The sequence below is a fragment of the Musca vetustissima genome, unplaced genomic scaffold (assembly GCF_032173495.1).
Source record: "Musca vetustissima isolate MV318-11 ecotype Yass unplaced genomic scaffold, APGP_CSIRO_Mvet_v1 utg37601, whole genome shotgun sequence".
NCBI classification, from domain to species: Eukaryota; Metazoa; Arthropoda; class Insecta; order Diptera; family Muscidae; genus Musca; species Musca vetustissima.
This window is the reverse complement of record NW_026880151.1, coordinates 162,343-189,698: the sequence shown is the minus strand read 5'-3', so window position 1 is coordinate 189,698 and position 27,356 is coordinate 162,343. Positions and strand designations below refer to the sequence as shown.

The following is a 27,356-nucleotide window of genomic DNA, read 5'->3' as shown; positions in this document are numbered from 1 at the left end:
TAGATATACCTATCACCATATCGCAATGTACACACAGGCAGACAGACGGACATTTGTAAAACAATTCCAAATTGTTTCAAACATTTCAAATGAGGCACATTTTTGTCGTAGGCATATCAGCCATAAGTCTGAACAAGAGAAGACATTCTAGACTCAATTCAGTAAGTTATGCAAGATTTCGGTTAAATCGAACAGAGTTGGATCTACATGGTTTTCATTTAACAAAAAATGAATAAATATTTTATATATCTTTGAACTTTCAAATACTGCTGATTTTCTCTTATTTATTTATGTTTTGTCAATATGGAATACAACTTTAAATTTCACTCGAACCATTTGTGCAAATTTTAAGTAGTCGCTGAGTTATTTGACGTTCCCAAATATACTTACTGTTCGCTGCTGGGCACCTATTACCTGAAAATGGAAAACCACACAAAAATTGACTTTTTAAAATCGGCAATTTTTTCTTTTATAGTGGCTGCTAGTTTGTAAAGAAAATTATAGCATACTTTTAGGGCAAACACAGTCTGTATGTAGTCCGATTTTTAGAGTGATAGGTGATTTTTTATAACTTTTGCAGATTGCTAATAATCATCGAAATATTGGTTTTATACCCCAGGTTTCTTCTGACCAAATTCTTTTCAGATAATTTGGAGTCGATTTACAAATGCCCAGCCATCTGTCTGGCTGGTGCGCACGATAACACTTGAAGGGAGTAACCGATTTCATTCAAAATTTGCACATCGCACCCGTCGTCAACGCCATCTATTGTTTACCATGATTCAAATCATGCAAGTGTTTCAAACCAACATGCCCGCCATTCACAAAAGAGAAAAACGCGTTTAATGTTTGAGAAGCCCTTCAGCCGTCACTTGATGCTGACAGAATAAATCGGCTATATCTTCAAGAGTTCTTGAGATTTTCACTTGAAATTTTGTAGGGACATTCTTGAATTCGTGTAGATTCGAATTAAATCAAAAAAAAAAAAAAAAAATTTGACCCCGAGAATGGGGGGGGCGAGGTGTCCCCTTAAGTAGAAAAATGTTATGGTATATTTTTGCCTTAGCCTTAGCAATGTGTATATACCCTTATAAACCATAAGGGTAAACAATCTCATATCAATTTATAAATTAGACTAGACACAGACTGTGTTTGATCTGACAGTTGCTGGTTTGTAACAGCAGACATTAGGTTCGTTCGTTTACTTTCCCTATAACATTTACTCAGTAAGTATTTGCAGAGAGTAAAATACGAATTTTTCGTTATCAAGAAGAAAATTGCAAAAATTAAACGAACCATTTGAGTACCATTTTGATGATTGTTTACAAAGCATAAAAAACAGCTGATTTAATATCAGCTGATGGTACAAGAAAATTCTTACAGAGTAAATTTTCCTTGTAAGAATTGGCAAATACTCAGTAACACAAAATCTGCTCTCTCAATTCACTCTGTTTTACTGGAATTTTGAGTAAAGGAACAACATTTTGTAATAATTCGTAAAAATTATTGAGTAAACGAACCTATTATGTGCCACCAGTTAGAAGATGGTACCTCCCCCACGTTGGGAAAAAATTTTAAAACAATAACAATCATTTGAAATGTCTGATTTGTCGTAATATTTCATTCAAACTTAAATCAAGTTCGAAAATGAGACACATCGGACTTCTCCATCTGGTACATCCCCCACAAAATGGTCAACATTTTGCTGAAAAATAAAGTTATAATATAATGCGAAGGAAATATCCGATTTGAATAAAACTTTGCACAAGCTAATATTTTAACCAAACATGCATAATCTTTGAAGATGGGACTTATCGGTCCACAATATTTTGGTCAAACATCGAAATTTTGTACATCGTAATATGTTTACCTTACATAGATTAGGTTTGAAGGTGCGCCCCGTCAGTCCTCTTCTTTTGGTACCTTCCCCACAAAGGGTAAGTTTTTTACAAACCTGTAAATCCTATTTTATGTATTATTTGCACATAGTAATGTTTTGATAAACCTACTTTAAATCCGAAGATGGGATCTATAGTGTAACCTCTTCTGGCACCTCTTCCCCAAACGTTCAACTCTTTGATAAAAACATATACCTCATATAAAAAGAAATATATGTATGTATATATACATATATATCAAAAAGAAAGCTTGTTTTTTTAAAACTGCATGAATATACACAAATTTAGTGTTTTTTTTCATTTTTAATTTAACATTGAATTACAGTTGTATGCATCATTATTATTATTAAGTAATATATCTACTAATTGAAACTCAACAAAATATTTAAAAGTTTATTTGCTGTATTAAATAATAGTAGCCTAGCCTACGAATAATTACAATTTAGCTTTAATACATGGATAGGTACATAATAACATGTGTTTTTTTTGTATATGTATGTATGTTTGTAATATATATTTAAAAATAAAGTTGGAAATATAATTTTTGTTAATTACAATTAAATGTTTGTTTTTTTATTTAAGTCAAAAAAGCATTTAAAACATTTGTTTTTTTTTCATTTCGTTTAAGTTAAATGTTTTTATAATTTGTGTAAAGCTATCGATTTAAATAATTTCCATTATTCCAAATCGAATCACTGTAAATATCACAATTTTTTTAGTTAACATTATACGTGCACTTATTATCTATGATAATAGAATGAAGTAATTCATATTATTTGTTTGTTTTGCTATTTAATTAAAAATATTATGAAATAAAAATTTTAAAAATAATAAAAAATAAAGAAAATATAATGTACATTTTTTCATAATTGTTATTGTTTTTTCTTTAATTTGTTCATATATATGTAATATGTATTTAACAAGGTTTTCATTATTTTGTTTTTCGCTATTAAGTTTTAAAATATTTGGGTCGTTATTTAATTTATATACTGGTTATATATATAATATCTAAGTTATTATTTTTATTATAAGAAATATCGTATTGTTTTGTTCCATTCTTTATATTGGATTTGATTTTTTTAATTTGTTTTAACTAGCATTTTTCTTTTTTAATTTTTTTTAACATAAAATCCAATTTTATTGTTCTACTTTTTATGTTGAGTTTTTTTGCCTATTTTATTTTACTTAAGCATATTAATATATATGTTGTTTTTGTTTTTAATTTTAAAAATTAAAAAATATATATTCATGTTATTTAAGAGGAATATACATATAACTAAAAATGTTTATACATTGAAATACTATATGAAAAAAATAACTGCAGTCGTATATATATTTTAGTTGAGGCTGTAAAGGAAGAATTGGAAAAAAAATGTTGATTAGTAAAAATAAATTATTAACAATGGGCTTCGTTTGGAAAAGAAATAAAAGTGAAAAATGAATTCATCAGATATTTGCCATTAAAAAATCGATTCTTCAAACATTTGTTATATATTTCCTTCTTTAGAAATTTTCTATACAAAAGGAATTCCATTTTTATACCCTTCGTGTGTAATGGTGCACCAATCTCCCAATATTTCTCCGATTGAGACAAAATTTTTGCACAGAGTATTGAATTAGGTCTAGAGTGATAAATGCCAAGTTTTGTTGAAATCGGTTCAGATTTAGATATAGCTCCCATATATAGTTTCGTTCGATTTTAGGTAAATGGTGCACCAAACTCCCAATATTGAGATAAAATTTTGCACAGGTATTGAATTGGCCCATATTGATGTATGCCAAGTTTTGTTAAAATCGGTTCAGATTTATATATACTCCCATTTTTAGTTTCGTCCAATTTTAGATAAATGGTGCACCAAACTCCCCATATTTGTCCGATTGACACAAAGTATTGAATTAAGCCCAGATTGATGTATGCGAAGTTTTTTTGAAATCCCATATAATTTCGTTCGATTTTAGGTAAATGGTGCACCATACTGCCCACATTTGTCCGATTGAGATAAAATTTTCCACAGAGTATTGAATTAGGCTCAGATTGATGTATGCGAAGTTTTTTTGATATCGGTTCAGATTTAGATATAGCTCCCATATGTTGCTTCGTCCGATTTCAGGTAAATGGTGCACCAAACTATAGTTTCGTTCGATTTTAGGTAAATGGTGCACCACACTCCCAATATTTTTCCGATTGAGACAACATTTTGCACATAGTATTGAATTAGGCCCAGATTGATGTATGCCAAATTTTGTTGGAATCGGTTCAGATTTAGATATAGCTCCCATATATAATTTCGCCCTATTTTAGATAAATGGTGCACCAAACTCCCCATATTTGTCCGATTGACACAAAGTATTGAATTAAGCCCAGATTGATGTATGCGAAGTTTTTTTGAAATCCCATATAGTTTCATCCGATTTTATGTAAATGGTGCACCATACTGCTCACATTTGTCCGATTGAGATAAAATTTTCCACAGAGTATTGAATTAGGCTCAGATTGATGTATGCGAAGTTTTTTTGATATCGGTTCAGATTTAGATATAGCTCCCATATGTTGCTTCGTCCGATTTCAGGTAAATGGTGCACCAAACTATAGTTTCGTTCGATTTTAGGTAAATGGTGCACCACACTCCCAATATTTTTCCGATTGAGACAACATTTTGCACATAGTATTGAATTAGGCCCAGATTGATGTATGCCAAATGTTATTGGAATCGGTTAGGATTTAGATATAGCTCCCATATATAATTTCGCCCTATTTTAGATAAATGGTGCACCAAACTCCCCATATTTGTCCGATTGACACAAAGTATTGAATTAAGCCCAGATTGATGTATGCGAAGTTTTTTTGAAATCCCATATAATTTCGTTCGATTTTAGGTAAATGGTGCACCATACTGCCCACATTTGTCCGAAGCAGTTTTTTTTTTTTTTCGAAAAAATAACATTCACCGATTTTCGGCGGAAAAACTTTTATACATACCTTTGTAATGCTGTAGCTTCATCCATATCGACATCACCTTCATCTATTTTGGAGCCACTGCAACTGCGACATTTACAACAAATAATACAGGGTGCTGCCAGCAATAGTAGTGGCGAGGCCACCAATAATAATATACCAAAGCCAGCAAAAATGCCTATCACTTGAGCTCGATGCCATACCACCGAGGCACGGGAATGTCCAAGTTTATTTTTACATGGTCCCTTGTCGTAATGGCGCAAAAGAAAGTCATCCTGAAAAGGACACAAAAAATGCATTAATGCATGTATATTGGAGGAAAAATTTGCAGACAACAACAACAACACTTACATCCAAACTGGCCAGACAATACCAACAGAAGACATGCTTGCAACGTTTACACATCATTTGGGCACAGCCTTCATCCTTTTCAATGGGCACAGCACACATGGGACAACACTTGATGAGGTCATTATCGAACGGTATACCAATATCGTCCTGGCCATCCGCGGCCAAACGACGACTATATTCTTCGCATGTAATATTTGGATGCCACTAAAGAAAAAAATGTAAAAAAACGTATTAAATAAAAAAACTTACTTTCGTCGTGTTGTTTTTTCGAATTTACTTTTTTTGTGCAATTTATAAATGACAACAGAAGGATTTTCGTATTTATTTAAAGGGACACTGACAACAGGGATATATGTATGGATTTTATAGTTTTTATAGCATAGAAGACGACGCCATTACATACCGTTTTCTTACATGCCGAACAGAATTCATCCTTACACGATGGACATTGTACGGCACACAGTAGGGGTGTATTGGCTGCCAGATTACCACCACCACCTCCTACGCCTACAGCTCCATTGTTGCTGCTATTCGGGCTGCTTAAACTTTGGTTGGTTGCATTCGCTGCCGATGACGTTGATGCAGCCGCCACATCTGTCTGTGCCGTAGATGACGCTGATGATGATGATAATGTTGAACCTATTAAACAAACAGTTTCACAACCAGCTCGAGGACACCAGGTACGTGTTTTATCCAATTCAATTTCTATTTACCCAAAGATAACAAGAGAAAAAAGTTATTATTATTATTATTTCGTTGTGATGTTATTGACAGCAATTGACAATCAATCTTGACCAAATAGAGTGCAGTGGCACTAACCACCAACCAACATTGTTTGGCAAGTGCGCCAAGTAAGCCAGGTGTGCAAGAGTGAATGCGAATTGCAGAATTGGATTATATGCTTACCTCGATTTAAACGATATCTGTGATGTTTTTTCATTAGATTGGTTGTTGTTAGTTTAGCGATTTCGTTTAGGGTCATAACACCCTGTTCCGGACACTGAGCATCGGGACATGAGATCTCATATGCGCCCTCAGATATTTCAAATTCCACATAGGCTTTCATGCACTAGAACGAAGAAATTAAAAAAAGAGAAAGGAAGAAATAATTAGTTATTTTACTGGTCAGATGAAGGGAAAAGAAAATTGGAGAAATTACAAATTAAGAAAGCAGAATTAATTTATTATTAGAAGTATTAGTTCTTTACGATAACATTTCCGGATAAAATTACTCAGTAAATTTTGTGAAAAGATCGAAAAAATATGAACAAACAATTAAGAAAGAAAACTAATATTCTGCAAATTCGAGTTGTTGAACATCTTTAGGAAATTACATTTTTTTATTAATTGAAAATAAAAACCCTAATAAGAATATTTAAGTAAATATTAGAATTGTGAATTTATAGGCACTATTATCTTAAATATAAAAAAATAGTAGTGTTGGCGGTTTATTTGAGATACCATTTTTATTTTGTTTTTGTAAAATAGTCAGGCTGAATCCCATTTTTTTGTTATTATAAAAAACAACTATTTATTAGTGGGAAATGTATGGCATTGTTTGCCGAGCGGTAAGGTAGGGAAGACTATAGTTTCGGATCACGCCACTGATCCTCATCACCTATTTATTATTATTTTTTTTATAAAAACAACAAACTGGGATTCAGCCTGACTATTTCGCAAAAACAAAATATAAAAAAAATATTTAAAATATTGGTCAAAAATAAAAAAAAAACTTTACAACTCAGTTGGTGATATTTATAAAACTTTATTCTGTAATTTTTAGAGATTTTCGGTATTTTTAAGATCTGGAAAGCGATAACCGAACTGACTGTAATTTCATGACTTAAATTGTGAATAATTGTTTATCCATATAAAATTCACAAAACAATCAATTTGCTTGAATTCAATTTTGTTGTTTGTTTACAAAATATAACAAAACAGCTAATTGAAACAAGTTGAGTTTAGGGGCTCATCTCGTATTTTTCTGAAAATTTTATCACAGGTAGACTCCCTGATCACGAAAATATATGACTTTCATGGAGGAAGTCCATAATTTCCGGGATATGGACCTCTGAAGTTCCGAAATTCCTATGCTCATAACTTCGTTATTTATGAATCGATGAAGGTAATATTGGTATGATTGTAAAGCGTACACATTATATTTTCACTTAAATTCGTCTTAATTTAAAATTATCCAAAAAAGCCGGTCTACGGCCGGGGATTTAAGACTTTCTCCTTTGTTCTAGATAGCCGGCCTTCGGCCGGGGATTTAAAACTTTCTCCTATGGGCAGGTGGAAAAATTGGCTACGCGATTAAAATTTCCTTTATACCAAAATGTTTTTTATATAGCCGGCCTTCGGTCGGGGATTTAAGGCTTTCTCCTATGGACAGATAGAAAATTCGGCTATGCGATTGAAATTTTCTTTTAATAAACATATGTCCCCAAATATCCGTCATTATTACCATTATCGGCCCATAAATGTCAAAGTTATTATATGAATTCCGGAACTTTAGAGGTCCATATCTCGGGAAATATGGGTTTCCCACATTAATATAATATATTTTCGTGATCAGGAGACGAGAAAAATCGGAGATGAGCCCCTAATCTCAACTTAAGCCTTTTACTAGTAAGAATTTGCAAATACTCAGTAACACAACTGTCAAATTTTCTCTCTCAATTCCCTCTCTTTTACAGGACTTTTGCTTAAACGAACAATATCCAGTAACAATTTGTACATATTATTGAGTAAAAGAAAAAACCAATTGTGGGTTCTGATTCAGTAACAAATTACCCTACCAAAGGGATGACGCGTTTTTTCAATTGAAGGCAAAATACTGATATTTTTTAAACATTTATAATCAATATTGTCTTTAATAGTTATTTATAGACTCAGAAATCCAGTATGTCGGATAATTAAAAAATATACTTGAGACATACCAATGTATACACCGAAATACCATTATTGAGATACTTATGTATCACTTCAAATACTATTACCTCTTGCGTATCCATTCACATCCTGCCTATATATATATTTTAATCTCTATAAATTTTGTAATCTAATGAAAAAACAACAAGATTTCATTAGTGTCACTTTGTTTGCATTCATAGTATTCACATTCCTTGAAGGATAATAAATAATTGTTTTACAAATTCCAAGAAAACAAAAAATACGAGATAAACAACAATTGTCATTGCAATACTGCAATAGTAATAACAAATTGTATGAAATTATGTGTACTTTTTAGTACATATACAACATTTCGCAGAAACAAAAAGAAAAAAATCGGCGTCAGCAACAAAAAAACTAATTTAAAAAGTTTCTCATGTTCATAACCTAACTTCCGGTTTCCTAGCTAGCGTGAGTTTGTGCACACAGGGAAATGATGCTCATTTCCATTTAACAACAATCCAGGCTATCGTACGCTATATCCTGTTAAGTATATCACACTTATAAGTTTTTAATATGTACATATATATGTATAGTATTATTTGCATTGCATACAAAAGAAGGGTTTAAGTTCTACTAAACAACTAGAGTGAGAGAGGCCTGAGGATATGCCAGGATGTATAGTAGTTGTAGTAGTTTTAAGCAACAATTCAAAATTTTAATTTGTATCCAAATAAAAAAGCTACAAAAAGGGGGAAAACAAAATATTCTGAAACAATGTCTGCAATAAATGTTTGCCACTTTGTAATGAGAAGTTCCCAAGCTATGCGACTTTGCCAAAAACTATAAACTATGGATTTGATAGTTGTTGCAAGCATTCGTTCCGTTTTTTGTCCTTTTTAGTTGTGGAGATTTAACATAAATTTATGAAATTGTAGCAACTAAACACATTTTCAAAAAAAGTTTATTTACTATTTTTTTGGAGAAGTTTGCAAAGTCATTGTAGATTTGTAATATAATGGGCGGCCACAAGTTGGGAGCGGTGTAATAACGATGAGAAAATTCAAATGTGTCTTCTCTTGTTCGTTTTTCGAATTTCTCCGAAGACTTTTGAAAACAAATAATTGACAGTCATACGTTGTTCAAACAAATTAGACATTACACAACGAGTTTTGTCATAAAAATAGGCGGACATTTGCTTCGAAGTGCTTCATTCACGATTTGTCTCGTCTAGGAAGATCCGCCGCACGGTCTTATAAACATATTCAAGACCACCGAAATCTTTTTAATATTTTGGCATCGATGGCATCTTTATTTTTAGTCTACAGGTGGTCTTTACAAACTGTCTATAGGTCGCATATAGTACGTCTTTATATACGGCTAATATATCATTTTATTGACTGCAATAAGTCGTACTTATAGACGTCCAAAAGGTCGTATTTATTGAAGTCAAATATGTATTCTAGATTGACGGTCAATAGGTACTTTTTTTAGAAGGTCAATAGGTCGTCCTTTTAGACGACTAATAGATTGTCTTTATAGACCACCAATAGGTTGTCTTCATATACCGCCAATAGGTTGTCTTTATAGACAACCAATAGGTCATATTCATAGACGGCCTACAGGTCCTCTTTATAGCATGACATACAGTATACCAAAGCAAAACCAAGATAGTTTCTGATTTCCACGAGTCGCCCTGATGACCCCATGTTGTCTAGGGCCACAAAAATTTGCAGAGGGGTTGAGGAACACCTAAATAAGATCCCAATAAAAAAATAACTAAAAAAGCTTAACCCATTCGAAAGCTTTAACGAATTTACTATGATTGTTTTAGATAGATTATAATTTAAGCATGGTTAAATCCATGCTTATAATCTATATTATATATATATATATATATTATTTTAATGTATATATAATTTTGAGTTCCTACATCTAGATCAGATCCGTATAGACTAATTTAAAACAAAGAACCTCACGATAGTTTAATTTTTTTAATGAGTTACAGAGCTATCTTTGGATGGGTACAAATGTACCACGGTTATTGATCTACGTATACTTTTTTTGGTTGTTGGCCGAAGGGTTAAGAGAAAAAATTGCAAAAGGAAACGAACAACATCCAGTAAAAAGATTTTATTGATACAGCTGATTAAAACAACAAACAAATTGGCGCAAGCAAAAAGCAGAAGTTTTATAATCCATTTTAATGTTTGATGTTACAAAATCAAAATAAAATTCACAAACAATAAATTTGCATGAGAAAAATTTTGTTTTTTTGTTTACAAAACGTAACGAAACAGCTGATTACATATCAGCTGATGGTACAAGAAAATTCTTACCGAGTAAATTTTCCTTGTAAGAATTTGCAAATACTCAGTAACACAACTGTCAAATCTGCTCTCTCTCTCTCTCAATTCACTCTCTTTTACTGTACTTTTAGGTAAACGAACAACATTTTGTAATAATTTATACACATTATTAAATAAACGAACGAAGTTAAGTTAATTAAGAAATATATTTAGACTCAACAATTCCATTATTGAAGGGATATTATTGAAGATCAGCAGCACATCGTTAATCATTCATTCATGTGATCTAAAAGAAAAACATTTATTTGTATTTCCTTAAATTAATAAACCCCTTCATACGATGCGGAATTCCCAACAGAATAAATTGAAAAACTATACATAAGCACAACAAACTAAAATGGCAGAAGTTGTGATTTTTGCAAACTAAAAAAAAGAAAATCATAAAAAAACTAACAAAACAAATAATAAACAAGTAAAATTTATGGCATTTTCTTTACAATGTTCTGAGGCTTGTCCCACCCGTCTACATTCCAATTTAAAAAGATTTCACGCCCAGATGTGATCCACTAATAAAAACCAAAAACAATATATGGGTAGTTGTAAGTTAACAAATAAATGGAGACCTAAATAAAAATAAAATAAAAAACACAACAAAAATATTAGTAACAAAAATAAATAAACCAAATAAATGCTTACACTACCTAGCTAGCATGTGTGTCAAATGTAAAGAAATAGTTTCAAATGTTATTTCGTTCCGCAGTTGTTGTTTTTATCGTCATTATTCGTTCGTTTACTATTTGCCTAATTTATAAACCCCTCTCCCCCATCAATTGTCGGACGACTGCATACAACGGACACTTGTTTTGTTTGTTGTTCTTATATAATTTAATTGTCTGTTGTTTTTTTCTCTAAGTGTATAAATCAGCCAGTAAAAGTTTTAAAAGCTTCGCTTAGATCATGCATTTTATTCCAATAAATATTGCCATATCACATGAGATTCCTTAATATTCCAGTCGAATCTTGATAGTAATATTATAAAAAGAGTTGCCATACATAATTTTTACAGTAATGGAAGTGGTTATTCTATAGAGAAAAGTAATTGGAAATTTTTTAATATAGAAAATACCCGTATTTCGCAAGGAATGAAATTACATTAAATAGTTCACATTGCAAATAATTGGAAAATAAAAAATGGCAAATAATCAGAAAATTATTATTATACTGATAATAAATTGTGCATTTTTAATGAATAATGAGCCCTATATCTATTATTTGGCTGACTTCTGAGCATATGGAACTGCAAGAATATACTAAGTTTTGTTATTTTTTTCGATATCATATAGGAAAAATGGTTATAAATATAAGTATAAAATATTTTTACATTCTTGCAGAAAAGACATACAATTACATATTACTAAAATAAGTCATATATCAAAAATATATTTAATGAAATAGTTGATTTTTTTTAAGACAACTTACGTAGGAAATTGCTTATATACAATATATATGGAAGTTAATAGTATTCAAATTATAAAATGTTTATTGGCGGATTCAGGAAATTGTAGGAAATGTCTTTTTAACTAGAAAAGTTTAAATATAAACATAAAATGGTGGGTTTTAGGATTGTAGTATTTAAATTTAAAATAAATATGGGAATCATAAATTATGTCGAGCAAGGTCTAAATAAGGAGCTAAAACTCCTTGTACATTAGAACTTTTTTCCGGGTTAATCTACATTATGAGGATTTATTTGACATATATACAAAGGAAATGACAATTGAAACCCACTGGTTTAACGAAATCCGGTTAAATGTAAGCGTACTGTAATTGTCAATTGTTTTACCTGGATAAAAAACTATGTTTTAATTTTTTTAATAAAACAATTTAAATGTTTTAAAGAAATGATTGCTTTTTAATTGTATTATAAGCCAGAAGGCAAATATGCCCCTATCAATAGCAATATTCGACTTAATGGTCGTACAATAGGTTATTGAAGGACAATAGGTCGTCTTCATAAACGACCAATACGTCGTCTTTATAGACGCCCAATAGATTGACTTTATAGACGGTCAATATGTCTGTTTTCTATACTGTATGTAGAAAGTCAATACGCCACCTTGATAGGTAGCCAAGAGTTCGTCTTTATAGTCCGGCAAAAGGACATATTAATAGACAACATTCGGACTATATAGAAAATGAAAAAGGGGAAGGTACTACAAAAAGTACTTTTTAATAAATAGCACAGATAACGCAAAATAAACTTTTTATTCAGTTTCATAAAGATCGATTTTCAATATATCGTCACCTAATCCATCTTAACAATATAAGAATCCTTGCCTTTTCCGATTGCATTACAAAATGTATGCTATTGACCAATTTTAATTCGTGTTTTTATTGTTTTAACATTAGTTCCCCTAGCTATTTCCTCGAAAGTCAATATATTTTGCGGATCAAATGGCGTATACATTTACCCCTGAAGGCCATATACCCGATAAGTTGATAGTATATCCAAGAGGAGTGGTTGACCTTTAAATTGATACCAATTATATGGTCGTACGTACTCAGATGTGGGAGTTACACTTAAATATTTACAGGTGCTTACGTACTAAGATATTATTTAGTGACCCATTACCACACTAGAGGGCGGAAATATAACGCTGATCGCTTTAAATTTTTCCATGAGATTACAGCTGTGGTCAAGGACAAAGACTATAATTTTCGATGATGAACAGAAAATAATTTTGGGATGAAGTGGACCAAAACTTAGAATATATAACCACAGAAAGTTAGATTTTCGTGGAAGTTGTGTAGGGTATCATATGGTCGGCTCCGTCGGACTATGCAGCCCCGCTCCCTGGTTTTATTCTATTTTTACAATTCAATATAAGTGATAGTGTAGTTTAGGTTAAATGATTTTTGTAACGTAAACGACTATATTAGCTTGGTTATCAGAACATGAAATTCGTTAAATTAAATTAAAATCGGACGTTTTCGCTTAGTTGGTGCCAAACAAATATATATCTACTAAAAATTGAAATGTTTAAAGACACCGAATACAATTCATTCGAAAAAAATATGACTAAAATCTTCAATGTGCAGAAAATCCCGATATATAACGTGGATTTATATCTATAAACACATCATGAAAAATCTTTGTGAACTATACATTTTGTTATTCGAATTATATTAATATACATTTCTTTATTTGCAATTCGAAATTGTATTATATTTATTGTAATTCAACTTCGATATTTAAATTAATTTAAACAAAATGCAGAAATGCAAATTGTAAATTTAATAATTTATATTTAAATTTCGAATGAAATCATAAGGAAAATTAATCGAAATCAACAATAAAATGTTTGCTTGAAACATCTTTAAGACACCACTCGATTCTTTTTATAACAGCTATATGCATTAAAATAATTATATTTATTAAAAACACATATATATTTTCCACATATCACATCCCTGTGTGCTTCACATGACAACCATGTGTAAACAATGCCGCGATATGGCAACACTAACTAAGTAATCAACACACAAAAAGTAACCACAACACATTTCCAGTGATGTTTAATTGGAAAGTAACTCCGAACTTCCAAATGTCACGTGAAATAAAAGCTTTTCCACCAGACGTTGCAGTCGAGCTACATACGTAGTAATGTCATTATTTCGTTGATCGTCGTAGTTCGGTGTGGCGCAGAAGAAACCTGTTGGTAATAATCTTGTCGGCTCTCGTTATTTTATTTTTTTTTTTATTTTATCGAAAGTGGAAAAATAAAAGAAAAAATAAGCAAATAAACGATATCGTCTGAGCTATTTGGACAAAGTAAACTGGAAAATTAAAAGAAATAATCGAAAAAAGCAAAAGAAAAACAACCATGCAATGCAAAAACTTGAAAACATGAAAATTCCGCAAGAATGAAAGAACGAGCGAACGAACGAATAAATGTAATGGAATTTTTCAACGAAGCGAAAACCGATGGAGGAAAAAAAGCACCCATTTAAAAAAAATACTGGAAAGTTGCAAAGGCAAGCAACAACAACAATGTCCGAACAAAACACACTCACGCACACACAAACACAACGACGGGCGAGAAGAAGAACAAGCAAAAAAGTTTCATATGAATGTGTGATTTATCAAGTGACCTCCTAAAACGCAAAGTCAGCTGACAAGAGACGAACTGAAGAAAAAAAAGTTTTCAAGTTTTTGCAGGCGTGAAAAAACCCGAAGATTATTATTTGCTTGTTTGTAATTGAAATTAAAATAAAATACGCGTTAATTCTTATTATTGCCTATATGTTGAAAATAATTTCGATTCGGATTTTAATTGTCTTGTTTTTTTCGTTCTCTCCTTCCTCCCCCTCCTTTTAGATTAATCATTCCATTTTCTATTATTAAGTAAGAGCTCACACTTGTAACTCCACACCACCAACAAACATGTCCAACTTGAAGCGTTTCGATGATGAGGAACGTGAGTCCAGATATGGCCGCGTCTATGCTGTCTCCGGTCCTGGTGGGTATAATCCCTGGTGGCACACACTGATCTGTTGCCCATGATCCTTGGACAATGTAATTTATTTCTCTGTTTGCTTCTTCCTTATCTTCTCTTTACAGTCGTCACTGCCGAATGCATGTCTGGCTCTGCTATGTACGAATTGGTACGTGTAGGCTACTATGAATTGGTCGGTGAAATTATCCGTTTGGAAGGTGACATGGCCACCATCCAGGTATACGAAGAAACCTCTGGTGTAACTGTCGGTGATCCCGTCTTGCGTACTGGCAAGCCCTTGTCCGTTGAATTGGGTCCCGGTATTATGGGCAGCATTTTTGACGGTATCCAGCGTCCCCTGAAAGACATCAACGAATTAACCAGCTCCATTTACATTCCTAAGGGTGTCAATGTACCCTGTTTGTCTCGTACCACCAGCTGGGAATTCAATCCCCTCAATGTTAAGGTTGGCTCACACATCACCGGTGGTGATTTGTACGGTTTGGTCCATGAAAACACCTTGGTCAAGCACAAAATGATTGTCGGTCCCCGTTCCAAGGGTACTGTTCGCTACATTGCCCCCGCTGGCAACTATCATGTCGATGATGTTGTCTTGGAAACCGAATTCGATGGTGAGGTCACCAAACACACTATGTTGCAAGTTTGGCCCGTACGTCAACCTCGTCCCGTTGCTGAGAAATTGCCCGCCAATCACCCCTTGTTGACCGGTCAACGTGTCTTGGATTCGTTGTTCCCTTGTGTTCAAGGTGGTACCACTGCCATTCCCGGTGCTTTCGGTTGCGGTAAAACTGTCATCTCACAAGCCTTGTCCAAATACTCCAACTCCGATGTCATTATCTACGTCGGTTGCGGTGAACGTGGTAACGAAATGGCTGAAGTATTGGGTGACTTCCCTGAATTGTCCGTTGAAATCGATGGTGTCACTGAATCTATCATGAAACGTACCGCCTTGGTTGCCAACACCTCCAACATGCCTGTCGCTGCTCGTGAAGCCTCCATCTACACTGGTATCACCTTGTCCGAATACTTCCGTGATATGGGTTACAACGTATCTATGATGGCTGATTCCACCTCCCGTTGGGCCGAAGCTCTTCGTGAAATTTCTGGTCGTTTGGCTGAAATGCCTGCCGATTCTGGCTACCCAGCCTACTTGGGTGCCCGTTTGGCCTCCTTCTACGAACGTGCCGGTCGCGTCAAGTGTTTGGGTAACCCCGAACGTGAAGGTTCCGTCTCCATTGTCGGTGCTGTATCTCCACCTGGTGGTGATTTCTCTGATCCCGTTACTTCTGCCACTTTGGGTATTGTCCAAGTGTTCTGGGGTTTGGACAAGAAATTGGCTCAACGCAAACATTTCCCCTCCATCAATTGGTTGATTTCCTACTCGAAATACATGCGTGCTTTGGATGATTTCTATGACAAGAACTTCCCCGAATTCGTGCCATTGCGTACCAAGGTCAAGGAAATCTTGCAAGAAGAAGAAGATTTGTCCGAAATCGTACAATTGGTCGGTAAGGCCTCGTTGGCTGAAACCGATAAGATCACCTTGGAAGTTGCCAAGTTGTTGAAGGACGATTTCTTGCAACAGAACTCGTACTCATCCTATGACAGATTCTGCCCCTTCTACAAGACTGTGGGTATGTTGAAGAACATCATTGCCTTCTACGATATGGCCCGTCACTCGGTTGAATCCACCGCCCAATCAGAGAACAAGATCACATGGAATGTGATCCGTGAGGCTATGGGTAACATTATGTACCAATTGTCTTCGATGAAATTCAAGGTGAGTTAAAAAAAAAATACTACGAAATAAATTGCATTTTTCTAATAAAAAATTCTTTGTTTTTATAGGACCCCGTTAAGGATGGTGAAGCTAAGATCAAGGCCGACTTTGAACAATTGCACGAAGATTTGCAACAAGCCTTCAGAAATTTGGAAGACTAAGAGATGTCATCATTGGAGTGTAGCCGTTAAGACCCCCACCACTTCCACACCACTAGTCTTTTGATGTGTATGATGATGATGATTCCCCCTCTTCCTCTTCTTCTTGTGGCTGTGGAACTATTAAATCACATTCATCCTCAGTATTCCAAAATTGTTGTAAACACCACCACCACCAGAAATCTTACTTAACATTGCAGTACTTGTTAACTTTGTTAAAAAAGTCGTCCTCTTTATTATTATTATCTTAATAATTATGTTTAATTGTAAAAATGTTGACCTACTGCTTTATTTCTAAATTAGCTTTAATCATCTTCCAGTTATTTTTCTTTTTCGTTTTTTGAAGATGGTTGGGGTTAGGAGAAACATTTGTATTTTCGAAACGAGAAAATATAGAAATGCAGCAGGCAGCTAGGTTCTAACTATTCCACAAATTGTTTATATATTATTATTGTTGTTTTTTTCCGTAATTTTTCCATTTTTTTTTTAATTTTTATCCTCTCTTTTTGTTATAATTAATATGTTGTAAACAACACCAACTGGGCAACAACAACAACAATAACTTACAAATGTATGTTAATAATAATTATTTTTTTCTTGTTTTTTTTTGTGTGCAAAAAATATGTATTCTTAATATGTAGTAATAATAAAATAAAAAAACAAATTTATTATTGTAAAAAATGGAAACAAAAATATACATAAAAAATCAAAACTAGTTAATACCAAAACTGTTGGCGCATATCATTTGAAATAGTTTGATGAGAGCGGAAACTTGATTTAGAGTAGGGGGAGAGACAAATTTATCACGTGATTTGTTGTTTTTTGATGATTTTCTTTTAATGTTAATTATTTCATACATTTGTGTTAATTAATGTTGGATGGAGTTAACAATTGATGTTAAAGAAAAATAGGTATTGTTGTTTGTTTGCTTATAGTTTTCTTTTAATTTTTTTTTCAAGAAAATTAACATTGTGTGTACATAGCAACTCAGTGAGTTGGAAAAAAGATAGGGGTCTTCTGATAAGCAGCTATATATGTAGATGTGTATATAAAGGTCTTACCACTAGCCATGCCGGCTGTCGTCATAATTTTGTCTACATTAGATTGTGTTATATTTGTGTTTGCTTTTTCAGTTTACAAATATTAAATTTATTTATCACAATTTTCCGGTGTCATGTGCAATAAGATAATGCAACGGAATTTTCGTGTAGGTGATTATCGTATGTTTCTTTTTTTCCGAAAAAAATTATCAATGAAAGTACGACAAAACTAGTATCGGTTTCGACATCAATAAGATATGTGTGCAGGGAAAATTTGGACACATGACTAACAGTTAAATGTGTTATTCAAGGAAGATATGCGAATGTTTCAGAATTAATTAATCTGATTTTGTCAATCAATGCTGGCTTCAATGTTCTGATCAAAAACATATCAAGATCTCTAGGTCTCTTTTGCTTTTATTTTTAAAAGCAGGAAATCAGATCTGAACTACAAAGGTCTACAAATTTTGTGAGACAATTTTTTTAAACTAAAGTGGGTTGATTCTTATGACCGGTATATTCCGATACACATCTCAGGCTACTCTGGGCACGATCCTCAATAGCCCACCCTTTAGATATTCGGTTTATGGCCGGCTTTAAAATGTGCAAAGGGGATAAAACAAATAGGAACTCTGACAGGCTAATGATGTACGATTGAAAGTTATTCTATTCTGTGCAAGGACAATCACGTTAGTGACTTGCCCTTTGAAGATTTTAATGTAATCATTTGTAACAGCAAACCCTGTGGGTGGCTTGCAGCCTCGAGGAAGGTACAGTTGTTGTCGTAGTGAGACACGGGTCGATTTAGATCGTAGACTCCACTGCGTCGGACATTGGTGGAGTGGTATGTTGTGTATATGCATTTTTAGGGACTTAATGAACATTGTAGTGCTTTTCAGTTGTTTGGAAACAGCCGAACTTGTCAAAGACATTTTGATTTAATTAATTTAATTAATTACAGTAAGTAATAATGTAGCACACAATTATCGCTTTTGTTCGAAAAAAAAAATCATTGTATATATCAATCTCTGTAACATTAGATATAATTTTTCCAAATGGGATGTTAGTTAAATTTACTAATGTTTTCTATGTGAAGACAAAGAGGAAATAGAGAGAATTGAACATCTACTCTAGACATGGTCCATCTTTAGTAGTAAGAAAAATCAATCACAGTAGTTGCCAACAAGAGAGTTTTTCTGACATTAAAATTATATCCTCATTAATTTGTATGATCGTAAATTGAAATTTAATTATTTAATTTATCCGAAAATATTTCGGTTCAAGAGATACTAATAACAATGACGATTTGAGTCGATGTAGTGTGTTCAGACATCACGATAGAAATTGAAATATTTAAAAAAAGGCTCAGCAAATTTGCACACACATCTAGGATGTTTGGTATTGTAAATAGGATATATCGATCCATGTTTTGGTCCCCATATAACGGTACCCCAAATATTAGGCATATTGGATATTTTTGACACGAAGTTCTAATTGAGTACAAAAGTGCATTCAATATTGGTCAACTCTTTATATTATCTCCCATATAAGGTAATTTTGCGGAGTTTCGATATTTTAAGGAGTTTGGGTCATTTTTTCAAACAATTTGACTGTAATTTGGTATTTTGGGTTCCCATTGCTTGGCAAATCTGTATTTTGAGAATTTCAGACATATTTTTACCCATCACACATCATTTTCGGTATGTTCAATATCCTAGCCCAACCTGAATGACGACCTTTTAGGTTGGGGAAGAAAATAAAGCCATTATATTTATATGTAATATATGACATCATTTAACATGCTTCGGAATGTCCTATTTTGGCCAAATATGCACCGTTTTGTTGTATGATTTGTTGCCATTTTAAAGGTAACTTCATAATGCCTCTCTCATAGAAGTCCTGCTCTATATTAGCAAAAAAAAAAAAAAAAAAAAACTCTAGTAGTCGATTTTCACAATCCACCCAAGATATCAAAATGTTTATCATTAAAAAAATGTTGCAATCTAAGAACAAAATGATAATCGCTCGGTGCCAAGTTCGGACTGTAAGGCGGATGCATTAAAACTTCCCAGCCAAGCTCCCGAAGTTTCTGACGAGCCACTGTAGATGTGTGTGGCATAGCGTAGTTCTGTTGGATTGTAGTCAATTGTAAATGGCTTAAAAAAGTTTTATGGTCGTTTATTAGCTCCTGGGCGATGTTACGACTGCTGTCGGTCAACTTCGATAATTTCTCCGATTTTATCGATATTTTCGACGACTTAACATCGAAAATTCCAGAACGGAATCTACGAAACCAAAATTGCAAATAATTGGCTGTTACAGTATCGGAACCATAAACACAATTCACAATTTTAACCGCTTGGCTTGCATTTTCGCCTTTTGTCAAAGAAAAACTGCAAAATGTACCGAACTTTCTCTTTGTTCACTTCCATTTTTAACACCCTGTAACTCACAACTGAATGCACGAGAACTCTATCAGTACAGCCATCTACCGAAAAAATAAAGGGTTTGTTTTCCCCCAAACTAATATGCATTAATTTTCTCTTGGAAGACCCGATGTGGATATTTTTAATGTCCACTTCATGGCGGATGGTATAAAAACTTCTGCCCCGCTCAACTTAAGACCTTTTTATACACTCAACCTTATTTCTAATGAGGGTATATACAGTTCGATACAGCAAAAATGTGCCTTATCGATATATTTTATATTAAAACCCATGTTTCTTTAGATCAACTCCGTTTCAGATAGTTTGGAGTCGATTTACAAATGTTCGTCCGTCTGTCTGTGTGTGTCTGCCTGGCTAGTTAGTGCGCACAATAACTCTCGAAGGGAGTAGCCAATTTCATTCAAACTTTAAACATAGTAAAATTTCGTTCAAATATAAATATAAATCAAATTATTTCTGGTACCTGCCATAGAAAATGGTCAAAAGTATGCCGAGAATTAATTTTGTAATATAATGCGAACGGACTATCCAGTTTGAACGAAACTATGCACAGCCTAATATTTATACCAACCCTAAATATTGTTGGAAGTTGGGAGTGATCGGTGCATTCCTTCCAGTACCTCCCCCACAAAAGGTTAAAATTGTCAATAATTAAAACTTCAATATTAAACGAATGGAATGACCGATATGACAGAAATTTTACACATCGCTTACACTTTTACCAAACCTAGATCATGTCCAAAGATTCGACCCATCAGTTCACTCCTTGTGGTACTTTTTTCGCTACTTTCATGAAATCTTATAGCATATTTTCAGGCGCAAGCTCCTTTATTGAGTTATCAATTTCTTAGTCAAGCTTGCTTTGGACTCAACTTAAGGCGTTTTTCTACCCTCATGCTTATTTCTAATGAGGGTATATACATTTTGATACGACAAAGATGTGCCTCCTCGAAATATTGGTTATTAGACCCCATCCGTTTCAGACAATTTGGAGTCAATTCGTCTGTCTGTGTCTGACGATAACTCTCGAAGGGAGTAAACGATTTCATTGAAACATTGAACATCGTATTATTTCTACCAAACTTAAATCAAATTTGAAGATGGACAATATCGGCCCACTCTTTCTGCTACCTCTCACACAAAATTGCCAAAATTTAGCTGAAAATTAATAAATTTGGACTTCTGCAATTTTTAACATAGATCACAGTTTGAAGGCATAAAATATTTCCGATAAATCCTCTCGAGTAATTCTAACGAATTCAGGAACTGTGTGTATCAAATAATTTTATTTGCACTAAAATAAATGAAATAAATTCATTGAAATAATAATTGCTTTCCCAAGGCCTAGTCCCAATTTATATTAGGCGAGTTTAATTGCGGCAAGTCATTGTTTGAAGGAGAGAGAGGCAAGGGGAATAGAAATTGAAAATTGGTAATATGATATGTCAAAACGGCAAACAAAGCGAATTTCAATTAATTCGCTTTGATATATCAATTTTGAAGCAAATTGTTTTCTACCAATCAGAACACAGTATTTTGAAGTATCAAAAAATATTATTTTACTTTTAACTCTGTTTTTAAATTCTTCTCATTTGAGTAAATTATAATTTTATGAATGAAAATCATTATAAAAATTAAAATCCGTATTTGTAAATGCAATATGTGGTCCACGCTGAAGATGTGTTTATAACGCCACGAAATGTTAGCCCTATACCCACCACTTCGTATATCGGATTGGTCATATCTCTACCAGCTGAATCAATCAATCATGTGTACCAGTTCACTATACTTCTGTCCGCAATTATGGACCAATCGTCCTGATATTTCTCATTTAGGTTCGGTTCTGGTCAAAGGCAGCACCCACAGTTTTTCGTAATGAAAGGTTTGGTTGCTCTTAGGGCCACAATTATGACCCGAATCCATATATCCATAAAATGTTACATTTGAAGCGGACCTGATCAACTAATAAGCATGAATGTTTTAATAATTAATATGTTAGATTTTGTGTGAATAATAACCAAAACTTAATCATATCTAATATGTGGTTGTATTTGGTCCGATATGGTATATATATAAAATGTTTGCTTATACTAGAATTTTGTTGTGGCTGCTAGAGAATCAAATATAAGTTATTGTCGGGGATTTTTGCACAATCAGGGTTAAGCTCCATAGAAAATGTAAGACCAGTGGACATTCCAAATGTACCACATTGCTCAGAAGTTGTTAAATATTTCATAAAATTAATTTCAAAACTATTTTAGTAAATTTTAATTTGAAATTTGCATTTTGTATTTTCCTACGGCGAATCAAAATAATATTTGACATATAATGTTACCATCAGCTGCCTTGATACGGTTACCTTATTAATATACCTTGGTTTGTAGTGTCATTTGAAATACCAATCCAGAACATTATCAAAAAAGCAAATATTTTTGAAATCGAATTGCCTTGTATAGACGAATGAAGCAAGTTCAAAAGAGAACGATAAAAATTGCCGCAAGTAAACTCGCCTAATATAAATCAGGACCTATATAAGGTCGGACAGTAAGCACAGCTGAGTAAATCATATTTTGAAACCTATACATACATACATACAAAATTATATTAGACGTCAGAACAAAATATTAATATTTTGTCAATATTTAATTCAATTTTAATTTATATCGTCTTTTTAAAGCACATTTGGACTATTTTAAGGTTTTAAAGAACATTTTCAACTAAATTTTCTTATAAAATTATATATTGTGTTGTGTTTTTTATTTAAAGGCAATAAATTAGTTTTCGCCTTGGCAAAAAAAAAAAAAAAATGACGTTAAACCTAAGTTTTATGAATTCGCTTACTTTTCGACCTTACTGCCCTACCTAAAATTCAACTAGCTCGTTCGACGTTTTTCACCACAAAAGTAGAACACATTTATATGAATGTTACCGAAATACGTCGACGTACGAATTTTCAAAGTTGAAAAAAGTCAACTATGACAGAACGTATTTTTGTTTTTTCAAAAATACAAAACATTTCGATATAGTGGGGAAGTTGAATATTTTTGTACGCTTCGTTGGATTTTACAGCCTTACCTAAAATTCGACTAGCTCGTTCGACGTTTTTCACCACAAAAGTAGAACACATGTATTTATATGAATGTTACCGAAATACGTCCAGCGTATAAAATTTCAAGTTGAAAATGTTTAACTTTGACAGAACGTATTTTTTGTATTTTTCTTTTGTTGAAAAAAAAAAAAACAAAACATTCAGAAAATATGAAATATCGAATGTGAACATAAAATATATGGATTAATTTAATAAATTTTCAACTTTGTTTTGCGGTTTGTATTAATCGCTTGAAGATGTGGATTCGACGTATTTGGGTACTACGGCCGTACACAACATTTTACAAAAGTGGGGAAGTTGAATTTTTCTGTACGCCCCGTCGAATTATAGGTAACGTTGTTAGGTAACGTTGTTATATAGGCCTTGTGTTTTCCAATATCGATGTTGACATTTTTGACGTTTTGTGATGTTTGAATAAAAAAATAAATACTAATAATTCATAAAAAGTTAACCAATTTAAAGTGAAACATTATAAAATTACGATTTATCGTCGATGCAAACGCAATTTATCTCAGTTCTGATAATAGGGAAGCAAATCAATGAATACAATTTTTTTTATTCTCTCCTCAATCCCAAAAATCTAATCCTTTCTTTTATGAAATATTATCTATTATCAGTAGCCCAACATAGTTCACACATAAATTTTAACCAATTATCTTTTATTTGCCATTTTTTATGCACACAATAAAACATACACACACACTTTCTGCCTCAATTTAATATTTAGTCAATACTTAATAATAAATAAGAAAATATTTTCCGGAACATTTTCCATTCGAAATACCATATGGGGTACCAGTCAACCAGCCAGACACCCAAGCAAGCAACGAGAGACACACACAACACAAACTGAGTGCCAGTCATAGATATAAAAATATTACACAAAAAATTCAACTGTAAAGCATATTTTTAGGGATTTTTGAATAATGCATTTTATGGTACACATGATTGCTTTTCAAATATATATATATTATTTTTGATGTGTGTGTGTGTAGTAACAAAGTAAATGATATGAATTGGAATAGTATATTGTGAACTATGTATATAAGATGATGGCGTACAATGTATGATATTTTATGGAAGGGTACAAATCGCTTTGCAGAGATGGGAAATTGAAAGTATGGAAAAAAATATTAGGAAGCATATTTGTATAATAACTACCATAAATGGATCATTTGATTTGTAACACCTTGGAATATTCGTCGGTGATCCCATAAAATATTTAAAGGTTCGTCTGAATATTGAAATCACAATAAAGTTAATATTTAGAGCTCGGAAATAGTGCACATACATAGCAAGCACTACCATGATGTTTGATATTGAAAAAGGAATTTATCAATTTGGTATTGGCTCCTTATATCGGCGGTAACTTTCCAATTTAGTTTCATTGTAGGTATTTTGATGGCTCTGTTCGCCTTTTCCGCATAATGTGGCTGCAAATCGGGTTCACAGAGGGCAACATATTTTCAGAAAGAATTTGTTTTTTGAATGTAGGTTAACGTTTTAACATAGCCCTCTATTTGAGGCCAATACTAATACAATCAAAGAATTTGTTATTAAGGGTTTTTTAATAAATCTGAATGATACACAACAGATAGTTAATTTATGTTGGGTTCCAGGACATAGTGATATTGAAGGGAACGAGATAGCCGACGAGCATGCTCGAAGGGGCCTAACAATCGTCCAATCTTCCGATTGACAGATCTGTGCAACCACCCATTGTTTATTTCACTGGCAAAATCCGCTTGTTTTACGGCGAGGCAGTCGGTAACAGATGGTCGAGAGAACCTGGTTGAAGAATTTCAAAAGCTATTTTACCTTAATTCTCTCGCCGAAGGACAACTTGGCTGTTGGCACATAATGAGAGAGCGAGAGAGAGATCAAAATCATTGTGAGGATCATAACAGGTCACGCCAATATTAGATCTCTCACTTCGAAATGGGACTCCAGCGGAGAGGATTACTGTCGTCAATGTGAGGAGGAAGAAGAGCTAGAAACAATTGAACATATCCTCTGTAGATGTCCATCGCTGATTGGATGATATGAAATTGACAATCTAGCCTTCTTCTCTTAAAATAGACCCCAACTAGATCCTAGGTTTTGTCAAAAATCTGATTTGGTTAAAATAACCATCTCTAGGCTCTCCTTCTCATATTATCTTTATTTTTTCTTCCACTCTCTCTTCTCTTCCCGTTCTCTTTTCAGGTATAAGGGATGATCACAAAGGACGGACAAAGTTTCCGTACGAAGTGCCTGTAATTTGGAATTCCTGGTTCGTGAATGATAAAAAATTCCCTGACAAAACAAATAAATATAGATCTATATATCAACATCGAAATATAGGATCCGCTCCATTTTATATGGTTTTTCCAATCGAAGCAATTTGGTTCTTAGAGCCTAAACTACCTTCTGCCAGAAAAAATTGACAATTTTTCTGTTTTGACATACCTCCACATGACAATCGCCTTAAAAAAGTTCCGCTCCATGTTCGTTATTTTGGAGTTCCAGGTTGCATTTTCAGCCGAAGTGTCTGTAATTTGGCATTTCTGGTTCTTGAATGGTAATGGTTTCACCAATTATCGAAATTTTGAAGTTCCTAGACGCATTTTGCTACCGAAGTAGCTGTAATTTGTCATCGATGTAGCCGTTATTTGGCATTCAGGGTTATTTAAGGATAAATAACATCTTCACAGAAACTTGTCAATGTAGGTTAACGTTTTAAAAAACGCATATGAAAAGGTTCCGCATCATATTCGATATACTTGAGGTCTTGGACGAGTTTTCCGATAATGTAGCTGTAATTTGGTATTTCTGGTTCTTGAAGGGTAGAAAACTTCCTACAGGAAAATCTTCAACATATAACTATGTTTCGACATATCCTCTGTATATATGACCCTGTCCATTTTAAGTATGTGACGGGTTCTGGTTGCATTTTCCAGCCGAAGTAACTTAAATTTGTCTATTGAAGTTATCAGAGGTTAAAATACCTCCTGTCAGAACATTTTCCATAAAGGTCAACGTTTTGACTTATTCTCCATTTGGAATATTTTTCGAGGTATGTGGCTGTAATTTTGTATTTCTGTTTCTTAGTGGACACAAAAAACTTCCAAAAATATTCAATATTGGACTATGTTTCGAAATAGCATCTTCGTATAAGGGTTTCTCTCCATTTTAGGTATATTGATGAGTTCCTCGTCGCATTTTCCAACCGAAGTAACTTCAATTTGTCTAGTAGGCTTCTCAGAGCTTAAAATACCTAATTAAAATTTTAAATATAGGACCAATATGAAGATTCTGCGCATTTTGAATATTTTTTCGAGGTACTAGCCGTTTACGGTATCTGGCAGAAAATTATTCCAGGTTCTTGGAGGATTGTTTCGACATAACCTCGTTATATAAGACCGTCTCCATTTTAGGTATATTTATGGGTTCTGATTGCATTTTCCAGCCGAAGTAACTTAAATTTGTTTATTCAGGTTCTTCTAAATACCTACTGAAAAAAAATCATATTTAATAAAGGCCTATGATTTAATTTATGCTTCTATTTTTTCCAAGGTACTGCCCGGTCGCATAATCCGACTATGTGGTTGTAATATGGTATTTCTGACTCTTAGTGTTATAAAAGCGACCTGGAGAAAATTTTCAATAATGATTCGAGTTTCCACATAGCCTCTATACATAGGACCCGTTCAATTTTTGGGTATTTTGATGGTTCTATTTTTTAGAGTAATCATAGACCCATGTATATCATTCAAGCGATGTGGTTATAATTAGGCATTTTGTTGGTGGGTTTATTCTGATTTAAAGCCTTTGTACTTTGTATTCTGAAGCTGACATAGCTTAGAGCTGTAGGTAGAACCTGTACTAATTTAAGGCATTTGAAAGATCCTCTATGAATA

General features: G+C 33.2%; 2 protein-coding genes across 3 annotated transcripts in view; one reads left to right on the top strand and one right to left on the bottom strand.

Moving 5' to 3' along the window:
- Positions 1 to 3,235: 3,235 nt before the first annotated feature.
- LOC133325550 (uncharacterized) overlaps positions 3,236 to 27,356 on the bottom strand; it is a 113,552-nt gene continuing 89,431 nt past the window's right edge. Inside the window, exons 5-9 of the mRNA XM_061534289.1 lie at positions 6,112 to 6,274; positions 5,609 to 5,910; positions 5,206 to 5,409; positions 4,879 to 5,129; positions 3,236 to 3,245 (exon numbers count right to left, since the gene is read on the bottom strand). Coding sequence (XP_061390273.1) covers positions 3,236 to 3,245; positions 4,879 to 5,129; positions 5,206 to 5,409; positions 5,609 to 5,910; positions 6,112 to 6,274 — 930 coding nt within the window. The remainder of the gene's footprint in view (positions 3,246 to 4,878; positions 5,130 to 5,205; positions 5,410 to 5,608; positions 5,911 to 6,111; positions 6,275 to 27,356) is intronic.
- LOC133325553 (V-type proton ATPase catalytic subunit A) lies at positions 13,992 to 16,901 on the top strand. 2 transcript variants are annotated; one of them, XM_061534294.1, is made up of 4 exons: positions 13,992 to 14,125; positions 14,785 to 14,926; positions 15,028 to 16,703; positions 16,772 to 16,893. In XM_061534294.1, exons 2-4 carry the CDS (start codon positions 14,851 to 14,853, stop codon positions 16,862 to 16,864), a joined length of 1,845 nt encoding a protein of 614 aa, XP_061390278.1. In that variant the 5' UTR covers positions 13,992 to 14,125; positions 14,785 to 14,850; the 3' UTR covers positions 16,865 to 16,893. The 2 variants fall into 2 exon arrangements, with proteins under 2 accessions (XP_061390278.1, XP_061390277.1); XM_061534293.1 differs by having other exon boundaries at positions 13,998 to 14,121; positions 16,772 to 16,901.